This window comes from Sciurus carolinensis, chromosome X (assembly GCF_902686445.1).
Source record: "Sciurus carolinensis chromosome X, mSciCar1.2, whole genome shotgun sequence".
Classification (NCBI taxonomy): Eukaryota; Metazoa; Chordata; class Mammalia; order Rodentia; family Sciuridae; genus Sciurus; species Sciurus carolinensis.
Genome location: NC_062232.1, coordinates 103,857,560 through 103,881,918, shown reverse-complemented (window position 1 = coordinate 103,881,918; position 24,359 = coordinate 103,857,560). Strand labels below are relative to the sequence as shown.

The 24,359-nt window shown below is 34.1% G+C and overlaps 1 protein-coding gene across 5 annotated transcripts in view; it reads right to left on the bottom strand.

The window, feature by feature from the left end:
- Positions 1-10,623: 10,623 nt before the first annotated feature.
- The window catches only part of Stag2 (stromal antigen 2), a 123,016-nt gene continuing 109,280 nt past the window's right edge, over positions 10,624-24,359 (bottom strand). For 4 of the 5 annotated variants that reach the window (XM_047535540.1, XM_047535541.1, XM_047535542.1 and 1 more), the window contains exons 30-34: positions 22,315-22,504; positions 22,115-22,225; positions 18,529-18,655; positions 17,392-17,469; positions 10,624-12,547 (exon numbers count right to left, since the gene is read on the bottom strand). In XM_047535540.1, the coding sequence (XP_047391496.1) occupies positions 12,524-12,547; positions 17,392-17,469; positions 18,529-18,655; positions 22,115-22,225; positions 22,315-22,504 (530 nt within the window). In that variant the 3' untranslated portion in view covers positions 10,624-12,523. The remainder of the gene's footprint in view (positions 12,548-17,391; positions 17,470-18,528; positions 18,656-22,114; positions 22,226-22,314; positions 22,505-24,359) is intronic. The other variant, XM_047535545.1, reaches the window with a different exon arrangement.

Below are 24,359 nucleotides of genomic sequence, written 5' to 3'. Positions count from 1 at the left end.
AACTGTATTTACACCTCACACCATACCCAAGAATATGGAAGAGATCTGAAAAGACACTAAACCACATACATCCCAGAAGAAAACTTGGGTGAATTTCTATATATCCTGTGTATAGGAAAAAGGTTTGTAACTATGCATCAAAATGAACATGCAATAAAAGATTGATACATTTGACCAAATAGAAATTAAAGAAAAAAAAACTTGGAGGGCAAAACTAAAGCAATAAGCAAAGTCAAGACAAATAATAAACTGGGAGAAAGTACTTGCAATGTATATATCAAATAAAGGACAATATCTAAAGAACTCTTAAAATTTGAGATTAAACAGAAAAAAAAAACCCTGATAAACAAAGCAAAATTCAAACAGATAATTCACAGAAAAGAACTAAAAAATGTGCTTAAATAATATAAAACATTTCGGCCCCATTTACAGTAACAGAAATGCAAGTTAAGACTACACTGACATATTACTTCTCAGTTATCAGACTGGTCAAGATTGAAATGTAAGACGACACATTCAGTTTGCAAGGCTGTGGAGAAACAGGCACTTATATATTCTGCACATGTTGGTAGGAATGCAAACCAGTACAATCCTTACAGAGAGGTTATTTGGAAATATATAACAGAAATACACATTTGCCACTTGAAATGGCAATTCCACTTCTAGGAATTTGCACTAAAGGTACACCTTCAACAATGCAAAATTACATACACACATTCACTTATTCACTATAGTATTAATTTGTAGATGCAAAACAATGAAAATAACCTAAATAACTATACATCAGGGTGGTTAAACTACAGTATAAATAGGATTATTAAAAGCAAGAAAGAATTAAAAAAACCTACGAGTGATATGGAATGATTTCTAAGGGGGGCCAAAATGGAGGGAAGAAGAGAAGAGAAGAGGGGAGGCGGAGGAAAATAAGAAAATGCATGCATTGGCTCATACAGAAATATAGGAAAAATTAGCCTGAAATAAAGAGAGTACTTCCCCACAGAGGGTGAGCAAGAAGAGAATGTAAAGAATGGGGGTTAGGAATAAGAAGGAATCAGGTAAAAAGACAATTCTCTGAGAAAGTATTTCTGTATAATTTGGACTTGTTAGTGATATTTCACATATACAAAACCAAAATTAACAAGGATAGGGGAGGATCCCAAAATGGAGTATAAACAAATGAACCTAACTATATGTCAAATGAATAATAACCACATTCCACATTGCAGTGGTAGTGCGGAGGTGGTGGGGGAGGATAATCACAGAACACAGATAGATACACAGATATAGAAGCATGCATACATCTGTCCATACATACATGTATTTCCCAGTTCTGTCCTCCAAGGCAGCCTCTACAATCAATCAAAAGCCAGTACCACATAGTGATATAGAATAGTTGTAATTCAGGCAAGAATCATAAAAGATGAAAGTTGGAAGAGTAACAGGACATTTTAAAAAGATTCTAAGTATCTCCCCATAAGATACTTACTAATTACAAAGCCCAAACAGTAACCTCACAGTCAAGAAACCCAGCATCACCTCTATCACATAATCAAAATTAAAATCATCAGTAATGGGACACAACAACATCATGTGCCTATTGATATGAAGCACTGAGAAAGACACAATATCAGGTTTGTGGTATTCCTGCCAAAAGTGCACAGTCTCAGTCTACCTAATCGAAAAGGGTTATGAATGGTTCCAGACTAAGAGAGACCAGAGACATGACAAATGTCACACATCATCATAAATTAGTTTTTAGATCAGAGAAAAATTTTCTTGATAAAAAGAATGAATATCAGCAGGAAAGATTTGAATAAGGTCCTTAAATAATAGTATTGTGTCAATATTAATTTTCTAGTTTTGTCAATCACATTGTGTTTATATAAGTAAATATCCTAGTATATTAGAAAACACGTTAAAGTATTTAGGGCTAGGTATTGGGGTATCAAGTTGACCAAATTATGTTATGTACATGCACAAAGATATCATAATGAATCCCACTATTTTGTATAATTATAATAAACCAATAAAAAATAGGGCTAAAGGGAATATACTCAAATTTTTCAGAAAAAAATCTGTACACATTGAGAGGGAATAATAAACATGGTAAAATGTTAACATGTAAGGTGTCTGGGTAAAAGGTCTACAAAAATTCTTTGTAGTAATTCTATTAAGTTTGAAATTATTTAAAATAAAAATGTAATTTTTACAGCAAAAGAAAACTATAAACAAATATTGAACTCTAGCAAATTGTCTGTTTGGAACACTATAAAAAAATAACAGAGGGCTGGAGATATAGGTCAGTTGGTAGAGTGCTTGCCATGCATGCACAAGGACCTGGGTTCAATCTCCAGCACCACCAAAAAAACAAAAAAACAAAAAAAACAGAGCTTCCCACTGTCAGCTTGGATCCCTGGATAACCACACAGGAGACCCTAACCTAGAACAGCTACCCTGGACTTTCAGAAGAGCAGAAAAACAGTGTCTTGTAAAACACCTTATGTAAGCTATTGTTGTAAGCTAATAGAATGAGTACCTCAAAATAGATGCTACCAAACAAAGCTTTATGGCACTGCCCAATTCAGAAACAGTCATGTCCAGTAACAAGGATAAACATTTAGTTGGCGGATACCTCATACAGAGAACAGAATCAGAATGTGACCAGAATTCCTCTACTGTCAAGGCCCAAATTTTTCACAATTTCTGGCTAACAGGATTCCTATGGGCCAGTGATTGCTTTCCTTCCCCTGAATGTCAGATACTGGGGTTATTCTACTCATGTTCTACCATTCTATATGACATAAGCTATGATTTAATGTTTGTCCCTCCAAAACAGTATTATGAGATGCATCCTTTAAGAGGTGATCAGGCCTGGAGGGCTCCACCATCGTGGGTGGGATTGGGGCCCTTATAAAAGGACCTTTGTGTTCCCCTTCCTCTCATCTTCCTGCCTTCCACCTTGGGATGATACAGCAAGAAGGCCCTCAACAGATGCTGACACCTTGGCCTAAGACTTCTCTTCCTCCAGAACGAAGGAAATAAATTCCTATTCTTTAGAAATTCCCAGTGAATTTTACTACAGCATGAACAGGTTAAGACAGGGTGTTAGAGAATATCTGTACCTGGACCTGATGGGGAAGAGTGAGTATATTACTGAGAAACTGGACTTGAGCCACATGTAGTAATGGGATAAAACTTTTGGGTGTTTCCCTTGGGAGGGGAGTAAGCATGTCCTGAGAATGGCAAGGAAGATGTACACAGATTAACATAAGGGAAAGACTGAGGCACAGACAGCTAAAATCAATTATTCCTTCCTCCTATATGTGGCTAGGTTACATGTTACAACACCCTTTCAAGTGAGGTATGATCTTTAAGCGCTCTCCAGTGAAATGTGAATACAAGTGATAGGTGCCACTTAGAGAATGGCCCATGAAAACCACCCATATACACTTCTCCATGTTTCCCCACCTACTGTGGGCTAAAATGCTGATGACCAAACAACCTTGGAAGCTATCTATTAAAGATGTCAGAGTCGCCTGCCATTAGCCTGTCTCTCAACAACCATATAGAGAAAAGGATACGTTATCATCAAACTGTCAAAAATAAAGACAGAGGATCCTGAAAGCAGCATACAATGTATTCAATAAGGCTAGCAGCAGACTTTATATCAGAGACAAGTGAAGAGAGTGAAATGATAAATTCAAAGTGCTGAAGGAATAACTGCACCAAAATCACTGTATCCAGCAAAAATGTCCTTCACAAATGAATAGAATCCCAAAGGGTGTGGTAGTTCATGATAAAAGAAAATGATGCTAATTAATATGAAAACATATTAAGGTATAAATCTCACTGATAAAAGAACAGTCAAGTTATTACAGTACATTCTAATACTATAATGATAGCTTATCAATCACATTTAGTATGAAAGCTAAAAGACAAACTAATTTAAAATAATAGCTACAATAATTTAAGAAATACACAATATAAAAGATGAAAATGGTGACATCAAAAACAGAATATGCCAAGTTGCAAAGTATAACTGTAGAGTTCTTTATGTGATAAAAGTAAAATTGTTGGGCTGGGGCTGAGTGGTAGAGAGTTTGCTTAGCATGTGTGAGGCACTGGGTTCGATCCTCAATACCACATAAAAATAAATAAGATAAATTTATCATGTCCATCTACAACAATTATTTTTAAAATTAAGTTGTTACCAGCTTAAAATAGCCTGTTATTAACTACAAGATGTTTTATGTAAGTCTCATGATAATCACAAAGCAAAAACCTATAAAGGCATACCTTTGTTGCATTGCACTTCACAGATACTACATTTTTACAAATTGAAGGTTTGTGGCAACCCTGTGTCAAGCAAATCTAACATCATTTTCTCAACAGCTCAGATCATTATTAAATTTTTTAGCAATAAAGTATTTTTTAAATTAAGGAATATACTATTTAAAGACAAACCTATAGTGCAAAGATAACTTATGTGCACTGGGAAACCGAATCATTCACGTGACTTGCTTTATTGTGATGTTTACTTTATTACGGAGGTCAATTCATCAAGCAGATGTAACAGTTCTAAGTCCATCTGCACCCAACATTACAGCACCTGGATATATAAAGCAAAGACTAATATATCCAAAGAGAGCTGGAGTTGTAGCTCAGTGGTGGAATGCTTGCCTCACATGTGTGAGGCACTGGGTTCTATCCTTGGCACCATATAAAAATAAATAAAATAAAGGTATTGTGTACATCAACAACTAAAAATATTTAAAAAAAATATATATATATACACCCGAAAAGATAGAATGTAGCACATTCATATGAGGGTACTTCAGTACCCATCCAATCTTCAGGGATGGGCAGATTATCCAATCACTAAGGGCACATCAGACTTAAATGCACTTCAGAACAAATGCACCCAACAGACACATGCCAAAAATTCCATCCAACATCAGTAGCTGCTACTATGATATGCTGCTTTACTCTTGATTTTGGTATTGTTTGTCCACTGTGGTACTGGAGATCAAACCCATGGCTTCCCACATACCAGAGAAGTGGTCTACCACCGAGTTACCCTCTCAGTTCAGAATATTCTTCTTGGTGTTTGTTTCATTTTTATTTGTTTGTTTGTTTGTTTGTTTTTAGTAAGAGGGTTGAATCCAGGGGTTTTCTTCCACTGAGCTACAGTTCCAGCCCCTTTTTATTTTTATTCAGACAGTCTGGCCTCAAACTTTCAATCCTCTTGCCTCAGCCTCCCAACTATCTAAGATTAACAGACATGTGCCACCATGCATCACCAGAATAAATTCTTCTTAAGCAAAAACCACATTCTCCAAAGGAGATCATATGCTGGGCCACAAATCACGTCCTAACAAGTTTCTTTTCTAACTACAATGAAAGTAAACTAGAAATTAGTAACAGGAAGAATTTTTGGAAATTTCACAAAAACACAGAAATTAAACATGCTCCTCAACAACCAATGGTTAATGAAGAAATAAAAAGAGAAAATATAAACTATCTCAAGACAAATGAAAATGGAAACACACCAAAGCTTATGAAATGTAGGAAAAACAGTTCTAAGACAAAATGGAACTGATACTACAGAAATACAAATAATCATAATACACTACTGTGAACCGTTCTATGTCAAAAAATTGGATAACCTGAAAGAAATGGATAAACTCCTAGAAATATGCAATATGCCAACCCTGAATCATGAATACATTTTTAAAAATCTGAGCATGTCAGAAAGAAGTAAGGATATTTAATCAGTAATAAAGAAGATTCCATCAAAAAGTCCAGGAACTAATGGCTTCTGCTGAATTCTATCAAACATTTAAAGAACTAATACAAATTTGTTTCAAACTCTTCCAAAAAACTGAAGAAAGAATACTTGCAAACTCATTTTATAGTGCCAGCACTATCCTTACACCAAAGCCAGACAAGGACACTTAAAGAAAAGTACATGCCTAATGAACAGAGATGCAAAAGTAGTGAACAGAAGATTAGCAAACAAAAAGATTGTTTAATATAATCAAGTAAGATTCATCTCAGGGATGCAATTATGACAACACATGCAAATTGATAAATATAATACACCACATTAGCAGAATGAAGAAAACCACACAAAGCTCTAAACAAATACATTTGATAAAATTCAACATCCTTTCATAATAAGTATTTTCAACAAAACAGAAGGAATATACCTTAACACAATAAAGATTATATCATAATATAGCTAAGTAAAAAATCTTGTTTTTCCTCTAAGATCAGAAACAAGACAAGGATACCCATGCTCATCATTTCTATTCAGCATAGTACTGAAAGGTCCAGCCAGAGCAATTAGGCAGGAAAAAGAAAAACAAAATATTCAAATTGGAAAGGAAGACATTAAATTATACCTATTTGTTAATAATGGGATCTTATACATAAAAACCTAAGGGCTCCTTCAAAAACCTATTAGAACTAATAAATTCAGAAAGTTGCAGAATAAAAAATTTCAATATGCTAACAACAGACTAATCAAAGAAGAAAGAAATAACATATAAATTGCCAAGGGATATAACAAATGGTGCTCAATATCACTACTCATCAGGGAAACACAAATTAAAACCACAATGAAATATCGCCCTACACCCATTAGGATGACTATTATCAAGATGACAAAACAAGTATTGGTAAGGGTGTGGAAAAAAGGGAACCCTTGTACACTGTTGGTTTGAATGGAAATTTGTACAGCCATTATGGAAAACAGTATAGAGGCTCCTTAAGAAATTAAATATAGAATTACCAAATGATCAAGCAATCCCTCTCCTAGATTTATATATAAGAAAATGGAGTTAGTATGTTGAAATAACTGTACTCTTCTGTTCTTTTTGTTGTTTTGTTTTTATAGTACTGGGAATTGAATGAGGGTCTTGCACAAGCTAGGCAAGTACTCCACTACTGAGCTACATTCCCAGCCCCTGTATTCTCATATTCATTGCAAGATTACTCACAATAGCCAAGAAAAGGAATAAATCAAAGTACATAAGGGTATGAACAGATTAAAAATGTTGGAGCTAAGGACGTAGCTCAGTTGTTGAGCAATTGCCTAGCATGTGTGGGGCTCAGGTTCAATTCCCAGCACTGGAAAATGTAAAGGATATGTGGAATATTATCTACCTCAAAAAAAGAAAATCTTGTCATTTGTGAAATGAACCAGGAGGACCTTACAGTAAGTAAAATAAGCCAAGTATAGGATAAAATACCAAGCAATGTCACTTAGGTGTGAAATCTAATATATAAAAAAAATCAAACTCCTAGATGCAGGGTAGAATGGTGTTGACCTGAAGTTAAGGGCAAGGACAAACCCCCAAGGGAAATGAATAAAGGCTACAACATTTCAATGAGTTCAGAAGATCTGCTGTTCAACATGCTATTTTTAATAGCAATGCACTAATACTGAAAAAAAATCACTGAGCGTAGGTATTAAGTGTCGTTCCCACAAAAAATGAGTATTTGAGGTAATGAAGTAGTTTGATTTCTACAACATATGCATACTTCAATCCATCATGTTTTGCATGATGAATATATGCCACTTTCATCAATCAAAATAATTTTTCAAAAAACAGTACATTTATAGCAGCTAGCCTTTCATTTTGTTTACATTATCAGCCCCAAATTAACTTCAACGAAGAACTCATTTTCAGGAACTTAGAGCTTATTATAGAAACAACTACATAAATGATCAACTGCTAAAAGCATATTATTTTCCTCAATGGTAGAATAAGGTCTAATGTAACCAAAACAACCAAATCACTAGATAAATCAATTTATCATGACTTACTTAAAGGCATTATACCTTTAAAAGAAGGACCTTTGCCAATTCTGACACCACATATAAAACAAATATGCTAAAGTGACAAGAGTACTTGTATGGGGACAAGGCTCCCCATACAAAGAAATGATGAATGTTTTAAGATGGAAATGTACTGAATTATCACACTGTCCCTTGTAAGTATGTATAACTATGTCAGTTAAAAATTCAAAAAGAATGAATAATGAGAAAACACTCCTTTAAGTTACCAAAGGTACAAGTTACAAATGCCTTTTTCAGGCGTATTTATGTAAGGTATGGGATAAAAGCCAACACTTCATCTTGCCATACCCACTCCTAAGCATTTACTAAACAGTTCTTACATCAAAGATACCGTTTATGCTGTTTCCATTCCTGGAATTCTAGGTTCTGGTCACCTCATCCCCCCTTTCACCTGACTGACCTCTCAGCATTTAAAGTTGCAACTCAAGTAGCAATTTCATTTTATTCATAATAGTTCAACAATAAAAACAACCTAAATGACCATCAACCATTCAATTGATAAACTGTATCTTTGCAATGACTACTACTCAGGAATAAAAGGAATAAACTATTCATACACATAAGGTGGTTAAATCTCAAAAAGAAAAAATTCTGCTGAGTTAAAAACCTTACACAAAAAATACTGTTATGATTCTATTTACATAGGTTCTAGTACAGCCAAGTTTAATCAGTGATGCAAAGAAACATAACAGCTGTTGCCTGTGTAAAACGGATAGAAGCAAACTGAATAAAGAGCATAAAGGAACATTTTGGGTTGATGGTAATATTCACTACCTTTGTCAGGAATTTGAGTTAAAGAGTTTTAATCATTTGTCAAAATAGCAAATATATACTTATAGTTTGTGTATTCAATGTATATAAATTTTATACTAACAGAAAGTTGATAAATATTAAACTCAATATGCATGCTGAAGTATTTATGAGGTACTTCACCTGTGTTTGCAATTTACTTTGAAATACATAAAAAATGAGACTGATGGATATGAAGTAATACCAAGTATAAAGTGTGTTCATTATAAAATTCTTTTGACATTGTGTGAAACTTTTTGTTAAAAAAAAAAAGGGGAGGGGGGGGACTCAAGTGTCAGTCTTACAGGAAGGCTTCCTGAGCACATCTGGAGCTACTGCCCCTGCTCTATGCTTTCCTCATAGCCTGTAAAAACAATGTACTTAACTCCACTTTATTAGTTACATCTGTATCCCAAACCCTAGGCACTGAGGGCAGCTTCAAAACAAGATCTGTCTTGTTGGTCTTTGAGTAAACAGCAGTACACAATAGAGCTGAAGATTTATTGACCTGAATAATATTTATTCAATGAACTGTATTACCTAGGTTCTTCATAACCAAAGGTCTTGTGTTTTATTGGCTCATTTTCTTTTGCCAATCATGACAGCTATCAGAAAAGTCTATCTGACCTGGTATTCATTCACATGTATCCTTACAGTTTCCCTTTGTCAGAAGATACTGAAGACACCTCTTTTGGGTTATTCTAATTTCCCCACAGTCTCACAACTTTTAAATTAACTATTGATAGGATCAAAGCCCAGATTTAATTTATACCTTCTTTATTGAAACCAGTTGGGTCATATTAAGGACAATGTTTACTCACACTACTCATTCTATAGCCAGTTGAGTTTCTTAAAGATGCACCATGGCACAATGAATAATGTGCCATTTTATCTTTTTTGCAATCTGTGCATATTACACTTAAGTATTAAAGTTTCAATGGTATATGGGACATAATGGAACCAGGTTGCCTGGCCTTGAATACTAAAAATATCACTTACTTGCCATATTTCCTTGTTTAAGGTATCTTGGTTGTGCCAATTTCCCCCTTCCTTTTGATTTGCTAAAGTGTGTGTGTGTGTGTGTGTGTGTTGCACTCTTGAAATCCCAGCTACTTGGGAGGCTGAGGCAAGAGGACTACAAGTTTGAGGCCAGCCTCAGCAACTTAAGCGAGATTCTGTCTCAAAAAACAAACAACAAAAAAAGTAACAGGTCTGGGGATATAGTTTAGTGGAAGAGCACTCCTGGTTTTAATCTCTAGTACCACAAAGGAGGAGAGGGGTAGTAACATGTATTACCACCTGACATGAGGTTTAATCAGCTATTACATGTAAATCACTTCAAACAGTAGGTAGCTCTTAGCTCACATTTCACATATTCAGTTCTGAACCAATGACAAAAGATTCCTAATCTATAAACTAGCTCAAACTCACTGATGTCTCTTAAAGAGTATAAATACAAATCTTGCTAATAGACCTCAGACAGTTTTCACTAAGAATTCAATTATTATATTCTTTTGCAAATTTTGGCTTTTACCTCCATACCATGCACCCATTATCTAAGGTAGATCTCTCTCTTATTCTCTCAGTACTCTCTGCTAGTTTCCTTCCTAGCACTTACTACAAGTTTGTTTTCTCCTCTGGATCTGAGGGAAGGACCTCTAACACGTTCCTGGAATATAGTAGGCACTAAATGTATCCTTAACAAACAATGAAGACATTTCAAAGTTTGTTTAACCCATACCAGATAAAAATCAAAGCAATAACTATACAGGTTCTTATTTTAAAGTAATAACCCAATTAGGGATTTAGTCTCATTTAAAAATACATATGATTTATTAAAAATATAAAGTGATGCTGTTTTCTATAAATATTCCCACTCAAACACATTAAAAGATGTAATAGATATAATCTGTAAACCATTTAATGCCACCCTCCCCCTTTAATTACAAGAGATAAAACATACAACATACTGTAGGTTTATTTTTATTCAAAAAGTTACTGTCTCAAGACATAAATACAAATCAGAAAACAGTACAATTAGGACAATAGAATGTGGAGGACAACAGGTTAGAGTAATATATAAAACATTTTTAGCTGGTTGAAAACAAAGCTGTAAGAACTGCTTTCACAAAGAAGTACTCCTTTCAAGAGTGAGGAAAAAAATCAACTTAGGTTTAAAATCATATATACAGTCCTCTCAGCAGTTCTAGTAAATGCAGTGGTGTGTAAAACAACAACATATGCAATACTTTTGCACATAACAATATTTGTTGATGGAAAATCTGTTAGACAAGTCTGGTTTCATTTGTTATTAACCATGATTTAATAAAATAATTGTATTTCATCAGGATCTTTTAGCTAATCTATGGTTTTTGGCTACCACAGCCCAATGCTTGTTGATTTCTGACTCTAAAAACTGGAAGCCTTTTGGTATTCACCCATCTGAAGATATTCTTGTATTGCAAGCATATTAAGGCATGGAATGATTAAAATAATATACCTCAAGAACTGAGAGACGACTGACAAAAGATAGATACACATGTAATATAAGTTAATATTTTGTTTTAAACGATGTCTAGCTGCCTAAGCCTCGCAAAATGAGTTGATGTCAAAATGGCAAGTAGCCACTTTCTGTTTGAAACTAATTCATTTGTGAAAGGACATAAAATGAAGTTTAAAGCTTAGCTTTCAAAGAATATTATGGGTTATGAATTCTATTATCCCATCTAATTTACATACAGAGGAAATGTACTGTAACCTGTTAGAAGTATCTTTAACCTGAAGACTGCTTGCAAAGACAGATAGATAAAACAATATAAAATACAAATTTAAAAATCATTTTAAAGCATGAACACTCATGCTTTTCTATTTTTAAACATTGTTAAACTTTCAATATATTTCTGAAACCTCATAATTTTAAGTTGGAATTTAAAAGTAAGAAAAAACTAAACAAACTGCGCAATTATAAAATCAGCACCAATTTATATATATATATAATTTTATTTAAAATTTAGATCCCTATTCCCACACTCTAATAAGCTGTATAATTTTTGTTTAGAATTTTTCTGCAAACATACTACAATAAGCTTCTTTTATTTGGAGACAAAATACAGTGGCACTACTGGAAGGAATATCACAACATTACATTTTTATCTTAAAGGACAAGCAAACTTTCAGGGTTGATAGTGGGATAAGCATGTTTGAAACTGGTTACCTTCTGGCAGTTCACTGCATCTGGATAGTTCTGAAAAGTATAGAGAAGCTCTTGGATTTTAAAAATATCTTAAAATACATTTTAGATGAAAAAATTGTAAAAGTTCTGCTTATAAGTTTAACTTTTCTCCACAATTACAATATTTAAAACAAAGTTTTGTTGATTGATGTTTTAAGCATTTAAATTTAGAATGCTAAAAACATTTCTATCCTACAATTTCAGGGTCAGGGAATAAATTCATCCTTAATGTTTCTTAGATGTAAACAGAAATCCAGCAGAGGTCATCATTAATTAGTACAACCAGTAAATAAATGTGAGAGGATTCTTATCTGTACCAAATGCCTCTTCAGATTGTTATAGTTTTTTAAAAAAGCATGAAATAATTGATTTAAAAGCCAACTAACAGCGCATAAATAAAATATTTACTTTCTAAGAAAAACTGTAGCTTATCATCAAATCGTTTACTTGTCCTTTACTTTTTTCAGGCAAACAAAACTGCCCCTCAATGCACTTGGATCTTGGTAAGCATAAGCGTGTCATATTCTCCTTAGAGAAAAATCTGTACAGAATTTCACTGTATCTACCACACTTTTATTTTAAAATTTCCTCTTCCACTTAGAAAATGACTTCACCACAGATTTATTTGTGTACTGGTATTAAAACATTGACACCCCAAGAACCTAATGAGAGAGGGAAAAAAAAATCTCGTTAAAATAGTCATTCATTTATTCATAAAAAGCTGTAAACATTACATTAATACTTTACTAATATTGTTAAATAACACGTCAATAAAACCACTTGATTATTAATTTCAAAATCAAAGTAATCATTAATAAATAATGAAATAACTATATCAGGACTAATCAAGATGTCAATTACTTCACAAATAAAACTAAGAATAGGGACCTTGGCTTAATTTTGTTTATATACACCATTAAATGCCCTGAACAAATTAAGGCACTCAACATTTGTTAAATGAACAAATGAACATGCTTCCTGACATACATTTCTGGCACAGGTTCACTGCAAAAAGTTTAATTAAATATTTTATAAACTTGTCCATTTGCACTCTGAAGTGGGTATAGTTTTTAAAAAGGCATTTGAACATGCAAAGAACAACAAAAATCCAACAATAATAAATGAAGAGGAAGCTTTCTTTAGAATTAAATATTGCCTGAATTAATGAACAGAACTATAAAGTTTTAGAAATCAAGTAAGGTGAAATCTGGGCAAAATGACATATTGGTACTTTTCTGTATTTTCCAGTTGAGGAAAGCATGTTAGGTAGGTAAAATCTAATAATTACTTATCACTAAAAGTAAAAACAGATGATGAATGGAGTAACTCCCTTATTCATTAAACCATTGCAGCACTTAATTTTTTGCATACATACTGTTAGGTATCTCAATTAAGTTCCAGCACTTATTATGCCAATTAAGCAATATTTTAGAATACTATAATGAACTAGTTAGAATTGTTCTCAAAGTCAGAGGTAACGAGCTGAGATTGCGATCACAAAGGGCTCTTACTTGTAAGTTAAATCTCATTTGAATAAGTCAGAACTCATGAATTATTAAAGGAACTGTATTTTCAGACCAGGAAAACAAATATCTATGTGATTGCAGCTTTGCTGTGATGAATTATCAACTCAAGTGTTTGGAATATCCAGTAATGAAAACAAGAGGATTCATGCACCCCACTTCTTACCCCTCCATTAACCATAACTACTACACTACTCATCCCGACTTCCCCTCTCTTCCAGGAAGTTTCAGGGTTCTCCTTGGTTAAGAGTCAGAGTTTGGGTGTTTGGGATATTTCCACTGAAGAGACCTAACCTTTCTAGCCAAAACACTCTATGACTCTGAGTAAGGAAAGGTCTGACAGTTAATGAAAAGATAAAATCTTAATTAGCCAATTCTTAGTGTAGAGTGAAGATGAACAAGTTCTTTTCAGAGTACCTAACTAGAAAGCACCTGAACACCTGAAATTCTTTTTGCAATTTTGTACAGACTAGGTCGTAACTAGATTTTCTTATGAGACCATTAAATTAGTTCTACTATACTAAGCCCTTCTTTTACCAATTTTATACTACAGATAATTCCAATAAGATAATCTCAAAACAGGAAAAAAGTGACATGCTTTTTTCTGTGCTAATACAATACAAACTGAGTTTCTGATGTTGACATTAATTAATAATACATCTACTTAAATATACAAATATCAAGCTTTGGGGTATTTTAACAATACTGGCAGAAAATAACTACTATCAGAATGGATAAAACAATTTTGTTTCCAGATGAAAAACAACTACACCTTCAATCTAGAATCCTATATATATGTAACTCCAAAATGATATGCTTGGAATTTTTATATTATCACTTCTAGATGATGCGAAAATTATGTTGGGATTTACTTTAGTAATAACCTGAAGTAACTATACTAAGATGCTTTGAGTTACTTCACTTAGAATTGGAGAATCTGAGATATGGTCAATAAGGGATTCAAATTCTAACTATACTACTATGATGACTCACTGATATTTATTGCATTAAGGCAAACCGGTTTTTATATTTAAACTTTTCTGTTATCCCATTTCTTACATTATGGTTGAGACACTTTGGGGTGTGGGTATTAAAAAAAAATCTCATTAACTAAAAATACATGGTCAAAGATTTCTAAAGGTGCCCAAACCTTTAAAGATTAGTTAGCACTCAGTTATGTGACTGCTGCCATCATGTGGTAATACTATAAAACTACAGATACAGGTACATGTACTCGTTTCCTTATTTTAGAAGCAGAGGCAAAAAAAAAAAAAAAAAAAAAAAAAAAGGCTTCTCGGTTATAATACAACCAATATATATGAGAATTCCATAAAGTTGCTAAAAATAATAAATATTATTAGGTCCTTATTTCTGATCTCAGGTTTTCATTTTCTCTAAATGTTAAATTTCAAAAAATATAGTCTATAGACTATATCGCTATTTCATTAGTTTAGTTATCTGAAGAGCACTTTTTGAAAATCTATTGTGTGACTATGCAAATACTTGAAGAACTTAAAGTTCTGACAACAGATTAATACATAAAAATATGTTGATCTCTTCTTATATCAATTTTAACTATAGCTAATCATTTCAATTTCATAATTACTTTTCTTGGTACTTCATCCAAATGAGATCTGATTTTAGTTTTGGTAAACATAGAAATAGTAGAGACAACATGAGATTACAAAATCAAAATAACTGGCATCAAATTATACTTATTGTATAACTCTTCCTGAGTCACAAACTACCTCTTTGGTCTCAGTTTACTTGGATATAAAAGTGAGAATCCCACCATCTTTCTTACAAGATGACTGCAAGGATCAAAATAAATCATGCCTAGTATAGTGTCAGGCACATAAGCTCTTATTTCAAAATGATAGTCAAAGTGCACTAGAAAATGAAATCTTAAGGACAGGGAGAGTGTCTTATGCATTTAATACCAATTTCCAGCTCAATAAACTGTTGAACAAATACATTTCATTATAACTGCTTGAAAAGATTCTCTTTTATTCCTAATCACAATCCTACCTTCATATTTTATGTAACAAATTGGGAAGATATATTCTCCTAGTCTATCAGGAAAACCACCTACTTCAATATGCACTTAAACTATAAACTTATGGATAGGATAGGCCATCTATGTACTATAAAGCCTTGTAACTCAAAAGATGGTCTGCAGACCTGAAGCATCAACAGCACTTATTAAAGATACAGAATCCCAGACCATGCTCTGGACTTACTGAGGGTGAATCTAAGTTACATTTTAGTAAGAATTATGGATGATTCAAATGCACTTCAGGGATTGAGAAATGCTGATTTAAAAGATTCTAAGGTGGTCTCTTCAACTTTTTTTTTTTTTTTTTTGGTACCAGGGACTGAACCCAGAGGTGCTTTAAACATTGGGCCATGCCCCCAGTACTTTTTTATATTTTATTTAGAGACAGGGTCTCCATGAGTTGCTTAGTGCTTTGCTAAATTGCTGAGGAATAGCTTTGATCCTCCAGCCTCAGCTTCCCAAATTATGGGGATTATAGGCATGCGCCACTGCACCAGGCTATCCAAATATTTCTATACTTGCTGCTCTGAGACTCTTTTGGGTCAAACAACTGATTTTATTAACATAATCAGGTGGTGTGAATTATTTTGTTTAAAATATTTCTAAGAGTTATCTCAAAGTAGATTCTGAGGCAGGAGAGGGCAAGGAAGGAATGGTGCCTCAGAGGATGGTACAATAATCACGAAGTAGTGGGTGTTATGAGGAAGGAGTATAAATGGATGGACATGAAAAAGTGAGATGGAATATCACTTAAATGATTTCTTCATCTGACAAAACCAAACACCTACTGTGTTAGACAGAGTTCAATAAAACCATCACTGTTTCAAGGAATTCAGTCTATTGAGGGACTGGGACAAGTAATTAACATATCTCACTGCACCAGTCTGGTAATCATCACAATGAATTTGTATGCAAAATGTTAAAGGGAGCAAAGAATAAAATATCTGAAGAGGTCAGCAAAAATACCACTGGTAATATTAGAACTGTGTACTAAAGGGAGAATTCCATAAGAGGAAAAGGAAAGGGGTATTACTGGTAGAGAGAAAAAAAAAGGTTTCATGCATTTATGAAAGACATATTGTGTTGTAGACAAACTACAAGATTTGGAATGGCTAGAGCACAGGATACATGTAATGGTAAGGAAAAGGTCAAGGTTTAGGTGTCATCAAAGACATTATTTGCCAGGCTGAGGACTCAGAATTTTTCTTGAAGGCAGTGGAGCAAGGGGGATCAAAAGGACTCAGAACTGTGGATGAAAAGACAAGATCTGCATTTTAGAAAGATAATCCCAAAAGATATTTAAAAAGGAAGAGTAGGGCACCAAGAATGGTTTTATAAAGCTCTGCAATAGTCCAACTGAGAAGAACATGAGGCCAGGGCACGGACAGGGAAAATATGGAACAGGGGGCTGATAGAAAGTATTTAAGAAAAAGAACTGACAAAACCCAATAGCAACCAAGTAAGGACTGAAGGGGATAACTGACCCTTCATTCTAGATATCTCAATACCTGAATTTTGTTTTCAAAACCTTTGTTCGAGTTCTTATTATTTACGATGCCTTTATATTATAATTATTCTCCCATTCATTCTATCCATCCATAAATGCCACGGAAATTTCATGAAATACAATTCTGATTCGTGTCATCCCTCATTTAAAATCCTTCGATAGATAACACAATCCTATGAAAGGTTCAAATTCCTGAACATTCCAGTTCCAGTTGGCCAGGGATTCAACAGCACTTTTAATATTTTATCACTATTGCATCACCACTCCCTTCTGGTCAAAATCCCCCCTGCCAGCCTCTTTTTCTCATATCCAATAGTTTTCATCCATTTTCAGTATACTGCCCCAGCTCTTCAAACTCAAACTTAGGGACTGCCTATACTCCTGCTTTTGCAATCCTGGGTACATTTAAATTAAACCTACTGATTCATCCATAATTGAAGCTGGATCAAAGAAATCAGGCTTCAGTTCTGTTCTCTCTCGTCTGTTCTTTGATGGTGGCTAAGGAAAAAAAGGAAGTAAGTTGACACTTGCTAAATCTATAAACCAGATAGTAACTGAAAATACTCATATTAATTATCATAAAGTGTTTGCATGGCCTACATGATTCCAAGTGTACTTTACAAAACTTCAAATATTGGATACTCAACTATGCAATGTTTAAAAGTACAAAAAATTCATTTGTGGAAAAATTATTCTAAAAGACAAAAATTAGAAGCTCAGTTTTTCATTTGACTTTAAAATTCCCTGTCCTCAAATCATTTACTTTAAAGATATCAAATTATATTATTCTAAAGAGAAGCCATATTTAATTACTTCTTTCTTTTAAGGAGAACATACCATGGTATTGTAAAAAGTAGACTGCAAGACCTGGTTTATAGTAAGTCTCAGCTTTACCAATTACTAGATCTTTCTCCTTGGATAGGCTAACTGTTCAGGCTTCAATATCCTCTAATCCTCTCAACCTACCTTTTACTACTTAAATGAGACAGTTGGCAAAATGAAACATACTGAAGCATTTTGTGTACAATAAGCTCTAACTACACACACAGTTATTAATGAAGAATATTCCCTTACATATATACTCAATTTCTTCTCAAGTCTAAGTAATTTTACTTCATTGTTTGAAATGGAACTTTGTCTTAATAACAAGGTAGTATCAAGTTAATAATATACTATTGTGATAAAGCAAATAAATGGTAAATTACAAGGTGATGTGATACATAGAATATTAACCCATTTTTTAAAAAATTTGACATAAAACCATTAAATATCATGACTGAGTCAAATTTATATGCAAAATGTATCCTTTAACTCTATATATTCCTAAAATTAATCTCACAGGTTAATACACAATTTTATCATCTTAAACTAGGATCTAAAACCTCCACCAACTTCAAATACCACTTAACTCCATCTCATATAACCAAACTTCTGGCAACTGTTTTATTTAATATTTTTCCAGAACTTATTTTTCAAGGCAAGTATTACTCTAATAAATATCCATCTTCATTTCCAAAGTCTCTAGACAGAGAAATTATATTTCTGTAACTTTCTTACCAAGTCTATATCCATGGTGTCAAAATCCATTCCCTCATTAAGATCCTCAATCCTTCCTTCTGAGGACATCATAACATCTTCAACAATTGGCTCTTCATCATCTTCCATTAGGCTTGTACCACGCCGACTAGAGAAATATAAAACAAAGATCTAAGCCAATGTCATGACAATTAATATATAGGCAGCAACTACGTAGCTCTTTACATTCAAGTATAATGGAAAATGATGGAATTAAAGGTCAGGGAGAATGATTAGGCATTGATCATGTCATCAATGATGAAGAAATCCCAATGTTCACTTGCTTAAAAATGCTAAGAAGTTATGTTTATTCTACATTACTTTGAAACATTTAGATAGACAGTTCTGACATTCCATATATAAGATTCAATGAGAATTTCCCACATGGGAACATACTAGATACCTCAAATCCTTTTTGAAAGTCAGCAGGGTACAAATTAATAAACAAACATAAAACAGAGACCAAAGAAATCACATTTTCAGAATACATGTATTTTCATCATATATAATGCTAAATTTACCCATGATTCAACTCATTTAGTATCTAATGTATGCCAGGCACACATGCGCTCATTCATTCACAGAGTAACTACTCTGTGATAGACTTCTACTGTGCTCTATGGATGCAAAAAAAAAAAGAAGAAGAAGAAGAATGAAAAAAAGACATGGTTCCTGCCCTCAGGGGAGCTCACAGTCTACTATGGGAAAACAGATAAACAATTAATTGACATACCAGTAAGTGTTACAATAGAACCATGCACCATGTGCTATAAGGGTATACTGAAAGAAGGGATTAATTTTGCCTCAGAAAAAAATGAGCAACACTTAATGTTGAAACTTGAATTCTTGCACCCTATTCAACACAAACTAAGATATTATATAGAAATAAAAATAAAGACCAAAAGGCCTACATGTTATCACATAATCATGGGGAAAATAAGTTCACGAATTAGCCCAGATCAACATAAAGCAGCAAACCCAAGAGTAAAATCGAATGTGAGTTCTTGTTTCCTAGTTTGGTCAACATTACTTTCTTTTGTTATCTAAAGATTCCTCGTCCAAGAAAAGAACTCACCAAAACGCCAATAATTACTACTAAATGTTTACAATGTACATAATGTTATGCTGGATCATAAAAGATACAAAGATAACAAGACATGATATCTGATTAAGGCTACTTGGACAAATAGGTTGATAATGGTCCTAACAGTTCTGGATAACAAAAGACAAGACAATCTCTCTCTCTTTTTTAAAAGTGTCCCATATATCGAGGGTCAATTCTCTCTCTTTTTTAAAAGTGTCCCATATATCGAGGGTCAATTCTCTCTCTTTTTTAAAAGTGTCCCATATATCGAGGGTCAATCTGCATGGTGTTGACTCTTTTTTTTAATACGTTGTGGAGGCAGATGTGCAGTGAATACATGTGTTTTGCGGACCATGTTACCAAAACCCAGAAATCCATGATGCATTTCATTTGGAGTGCACACAAGATGTATATGATAGAAACTACAGGAAAATGATAATTTGGAAGTAATTTCAATTATAAGGTGATATCATTAGAGAAAAACTTGTATTTTTAAAAAAAGTACTTTAAAGTCCTAGGCAAGCCCAGTGCAGTGGTACATGCCTATAATTACAGTTACTGGGGAGGCTGAGGCAGGAGGATCACAGTTCAAGGCCAGCCTCAGCAATTTAGTGAGACCCTCAACAACTTAGCAAGACTCTGTCTCAAAATCTAAACAGGGATGTGGACGAGGCTCAAGGATAAAGGACTTCTCCAGTCAATCACCAGTACCATACAATAAAAATAAAATTAAGTTTCCATGGGCTAGAGATGTAGCTCCGTGGTAGAGCACCTGCCCAGTAGGTACAAGGCCTTGGATTCCATGCCCAGCACTGTTTTAAAAAAAAAAAGTTCCAAGCAACAGACCACATATGAAACAACAAAAGAATTCTCTGGTGACAATTATTTAACTAAGATAACCCCTTGCAGTTGCCTGGGGAAAATGACCTATATCTGAGAATTAAAACAGTACAAACAAAAGGATAATGATAAATGGTACTATGTAATGAGATGTTCTAGAAGATCTTGGGAACCAGTACCAAATTTGCAGGGGAGAGACATAAACCAAATGATTATATGGCCAAATTCTGGCATGTTTGAATCGGTGACTGACTGGAAGCTAAGGAATTAGTTGTAGGATACAGCATGAAATAAGAATATATGTTAAAGTGATTATGGCCGGAGAAAAGAGGACAGAAATCAAGTGATAGTATAGATGATGACCTTATTAACCAAGTTAGGATCAGAGTCTACATATGTAATAGAGTATATTTTGTGCTTCCACAGAGTTTCTTAAAGGGCACTACGGAGATAACTGAAGTGAATTTAGACAGGACAGAATTTGTGTGGTAAATTACCATTTGTTAAGAAAAACAAGTAGAATTCTTGTTTAAAAACCAACAAAACAAAATATAAAAAAAAAGAGCAACAACTGCTACCTCCTAGCACTAAAGCAAGTACCACATTATGTTATAATGCTTTCAAATGGAAATACTTAATTAGAATCATACTTTCCCTGTATATCAATCAAGTCACGTAAAACATTATCTAAACACTACTTGTTTGCCATTTCTTTTAGAGTCGAAACAAATGAAAATTTCAGAAAGATAAATTTTCATACAATATCCAGTAAAAACAAAGTATTTAAAAGATTAACTACAGTTTTTTAAGAACTGAACATTTACTCAATCAATAAACATTTACTTGGCAACTTTTATGTGCCAAATACTAACAGGCAATGAATGGGGTCCCTGCCCTTGAGGAGCTCACAGTCTAAAGAAAGGGACAAACTCATAAACAGTTTTCATACAGTATGGCAAGTACTCTAAGAAATAAGAATGTACATAGTGCTATGGGAACACAGATGACCGCAGCTTCACTTAAGGTGATACCTGAGCTTGTTCTTTCACGATGATTTTACCAGACTCCAGGGAATGAGATAAACTAAAACACAGCAGGGGCCATATTTTGAAAGATCTTGCATGCCATGAACTAAGGAGTTTGAACTTTCCCAGCAGGCAATGGGGAGCCATGGAAAGATTTTAAGTAAGAGGTTACATGGTAAGATTTTTATTCTAGAATAGTAATTTTTAATGGCAGTGTGAATGATGGAGTGGTGGGGGGTGTGAAGGGAAGGGTTTGGTGAGAGGATAAATGGGGGATTTGAGGGAAGAAAACCAGTTAGAGATGAGGGCCTGAACTTAGGTGGGAAAATCACTAAGATGTAACAGAAATGTATTTTTTAAATTCTGTGTACCAAAATAAACAAGGATTCATATTTAAACTTTTCCAACAGATCAACCTAAGATTGGTCCTTTGGCTATCTAGTTCATATTTAACTTAAAACTTATTTTTTCTGTTGGAAAGACCGATTTTAGTTCCTTGATTATTTCAGCTCAGTTACTCTAGAGAGTTTGCTGAAATTTTATATAAGGCACACATTAAAATATGTTAAAATGAATTAGTGAACTTCCTAGACTCAGACAATAAGGCACTCTCACTTACATGGCATGCTGAAGATTAGTTCGCAGTTTAACATAGCTCATTGCTGCTCTCTCCTGCTGTTGCCTTGCTTCCTCTTGTTGTCTTTGAGCTAACATCCATGTTACCTGCGTGCTTCAAGGAGAATTTTATTCTTCTTTAACTTAACTTTTTTCTATGTAATTAATAAAGTTCTAGTATAGAAAATGATCAAATGTACTTACTTATAATCAAGAGGAGTTTGATGATGCTCAGTCTGCATTGGATAGACACTCATGAAGCTATCCTCAGGCCGTAATCTTTTGGGTTCTCTCATAATAGTGGATGTGAGCTGGGGTGTCTGCATCATAACAGGGGTGTGCAATGTTTGTTCTCTGCTTAACCACATACTGTCACTACTACTGCTTTCTTCAGCTGAAAGAGATTTACATCAATGAAGTTCAGTCACTAATTTTGAATAATCAGGTACCTAAAACTACCCATTCAGGTAAACAAACTTTTGGCTACTTTCAAAATGCTAGTGCTAGGAACTGAGAGACTCAAAAGTATGTAAGGCAGTCTCTACCCTGCCCTTATAATCTCAATGTACAAAAAGAACCAGTGTATAGTTAAAATACAGTGTGGTAAGTGCTGGAGAACAGAGGGGTAATGAAAGTTGTTAGAGAAATCAGACACCTATCCAGAAGTGACTTGTCAAGTGGGCTGCAAAAGCTTTTCTAAGCAGGAGGAATAATATAAGCAAGAGCACTGAGGCATGAAAGATCAATGATTAAATCCTATTAATCTGATATCTGACCTATAAAAATGGAAATTTCATGTGATTGAAACTGATACTTTGCTGTTATTGCGTGTATAAAGATGGAAAGAACAGGAAAAGACTGGATAAAGAAGCAGGAATCAGTCAGACATGGTGATGCACACCTGTAATCCCAGTGACTCAGGAGGCTGAGGCAGGATGATTTTAAGTTCGAGACCAGCCTGGGCAACTTAGTGAGACCCTGTCTCAAAAATAAATAAATAAATAAAAAGGTCCAGGGATCTAGCCCAGTGTAAAGTACCCCTGGGTTTAATCCCCAGCAGGGGGGGGGGGGAAGGAGAGAAAGTAGGAACCAGTTTGTGCTAAGTCTGGTGATATGTATATGTGCTAAGGTGCCAGGAAATCACTGCTGAGTATTTTAAGAAATGGAAGCAATTTTGTGAATTACATGTTTTAGTCAATGTGGTAGTGCTATGGAGGGTGGACTTAAGAACAGGAAGTCTTATGAGCAAACAGTTAGGAGACTAATTTTGTGCCACAGGTAAGTGAGACATGGTACTAAGAATTGGTACAACAGGAAAGTGGTCCCTAATCTATGGGATGCAGACCACTGAGAGGTTTTAAAAATTTCTTAAGCTGCAAGGGGACCACAAATTCATACATACATTAAGTATTGGACTTAAGAAAAAGCAGATTTCACACCTGCAAAAGCTTCTTTTATACTAATTCACATATAAGCATTACTGAGTTAGGTTTTAGATTTTGTTTTGATACTGAGGATTGAACACAGGGGGGCACTTGACCACTGAGCCATATCCCCAGTCCTGTTTTGTATTTTATTTAGAGACAGGGTCTCACTGAGTTGTTTAGCACCTCACTTTTGCTGAGGCTGGCTTTGAACTCATGATCCTCCTGCCTCAGCCTCCTGAGCCACTGGGATTTCAGGTGTGTGCCATTGGACCTGGCTCTGAGTTAAGTTTTTAAACCACTGACTTGGGAGATAAAATTGAGAGCACTTGGTAACTGACTCTGAGCTAAGAGGAAAACTAATTTATTAGTAGATTACAAATGTGAGCATATATCTAAGTTTTAAAGGAAAAACCTGCAAAAATGTACTAATACTCTAGTAATAGATGGTTTAGATGTAAATTTCACTTTTCAAAATATAATTACATCATATTCTTCTATGTTCAGAGTCCAATATGGCATTGATCTGGCCAACCTATCAGTATGTATCCTTCCTTCTTCTAATTTATTAAGGCTTTAATTTCTATGGCTGTCTTGAAACGCCCAAAAAAAAGCATTGACTAAAACTTGTTGTCTGGTTTGGCAATTCATTTCTAAAATATTATATAAATATCAATGCAAAAGTGCTTCATGATGTTTAAGGGAAAGGAGAGATTTGATACTCCAGCATAAATCTGTAACTATTAATCATTGATTCAGATGAGAAAAGCTTTTAAGTAAGATTTACAATGATACACAGTAAACAACTTTTAATTGGATAACTTT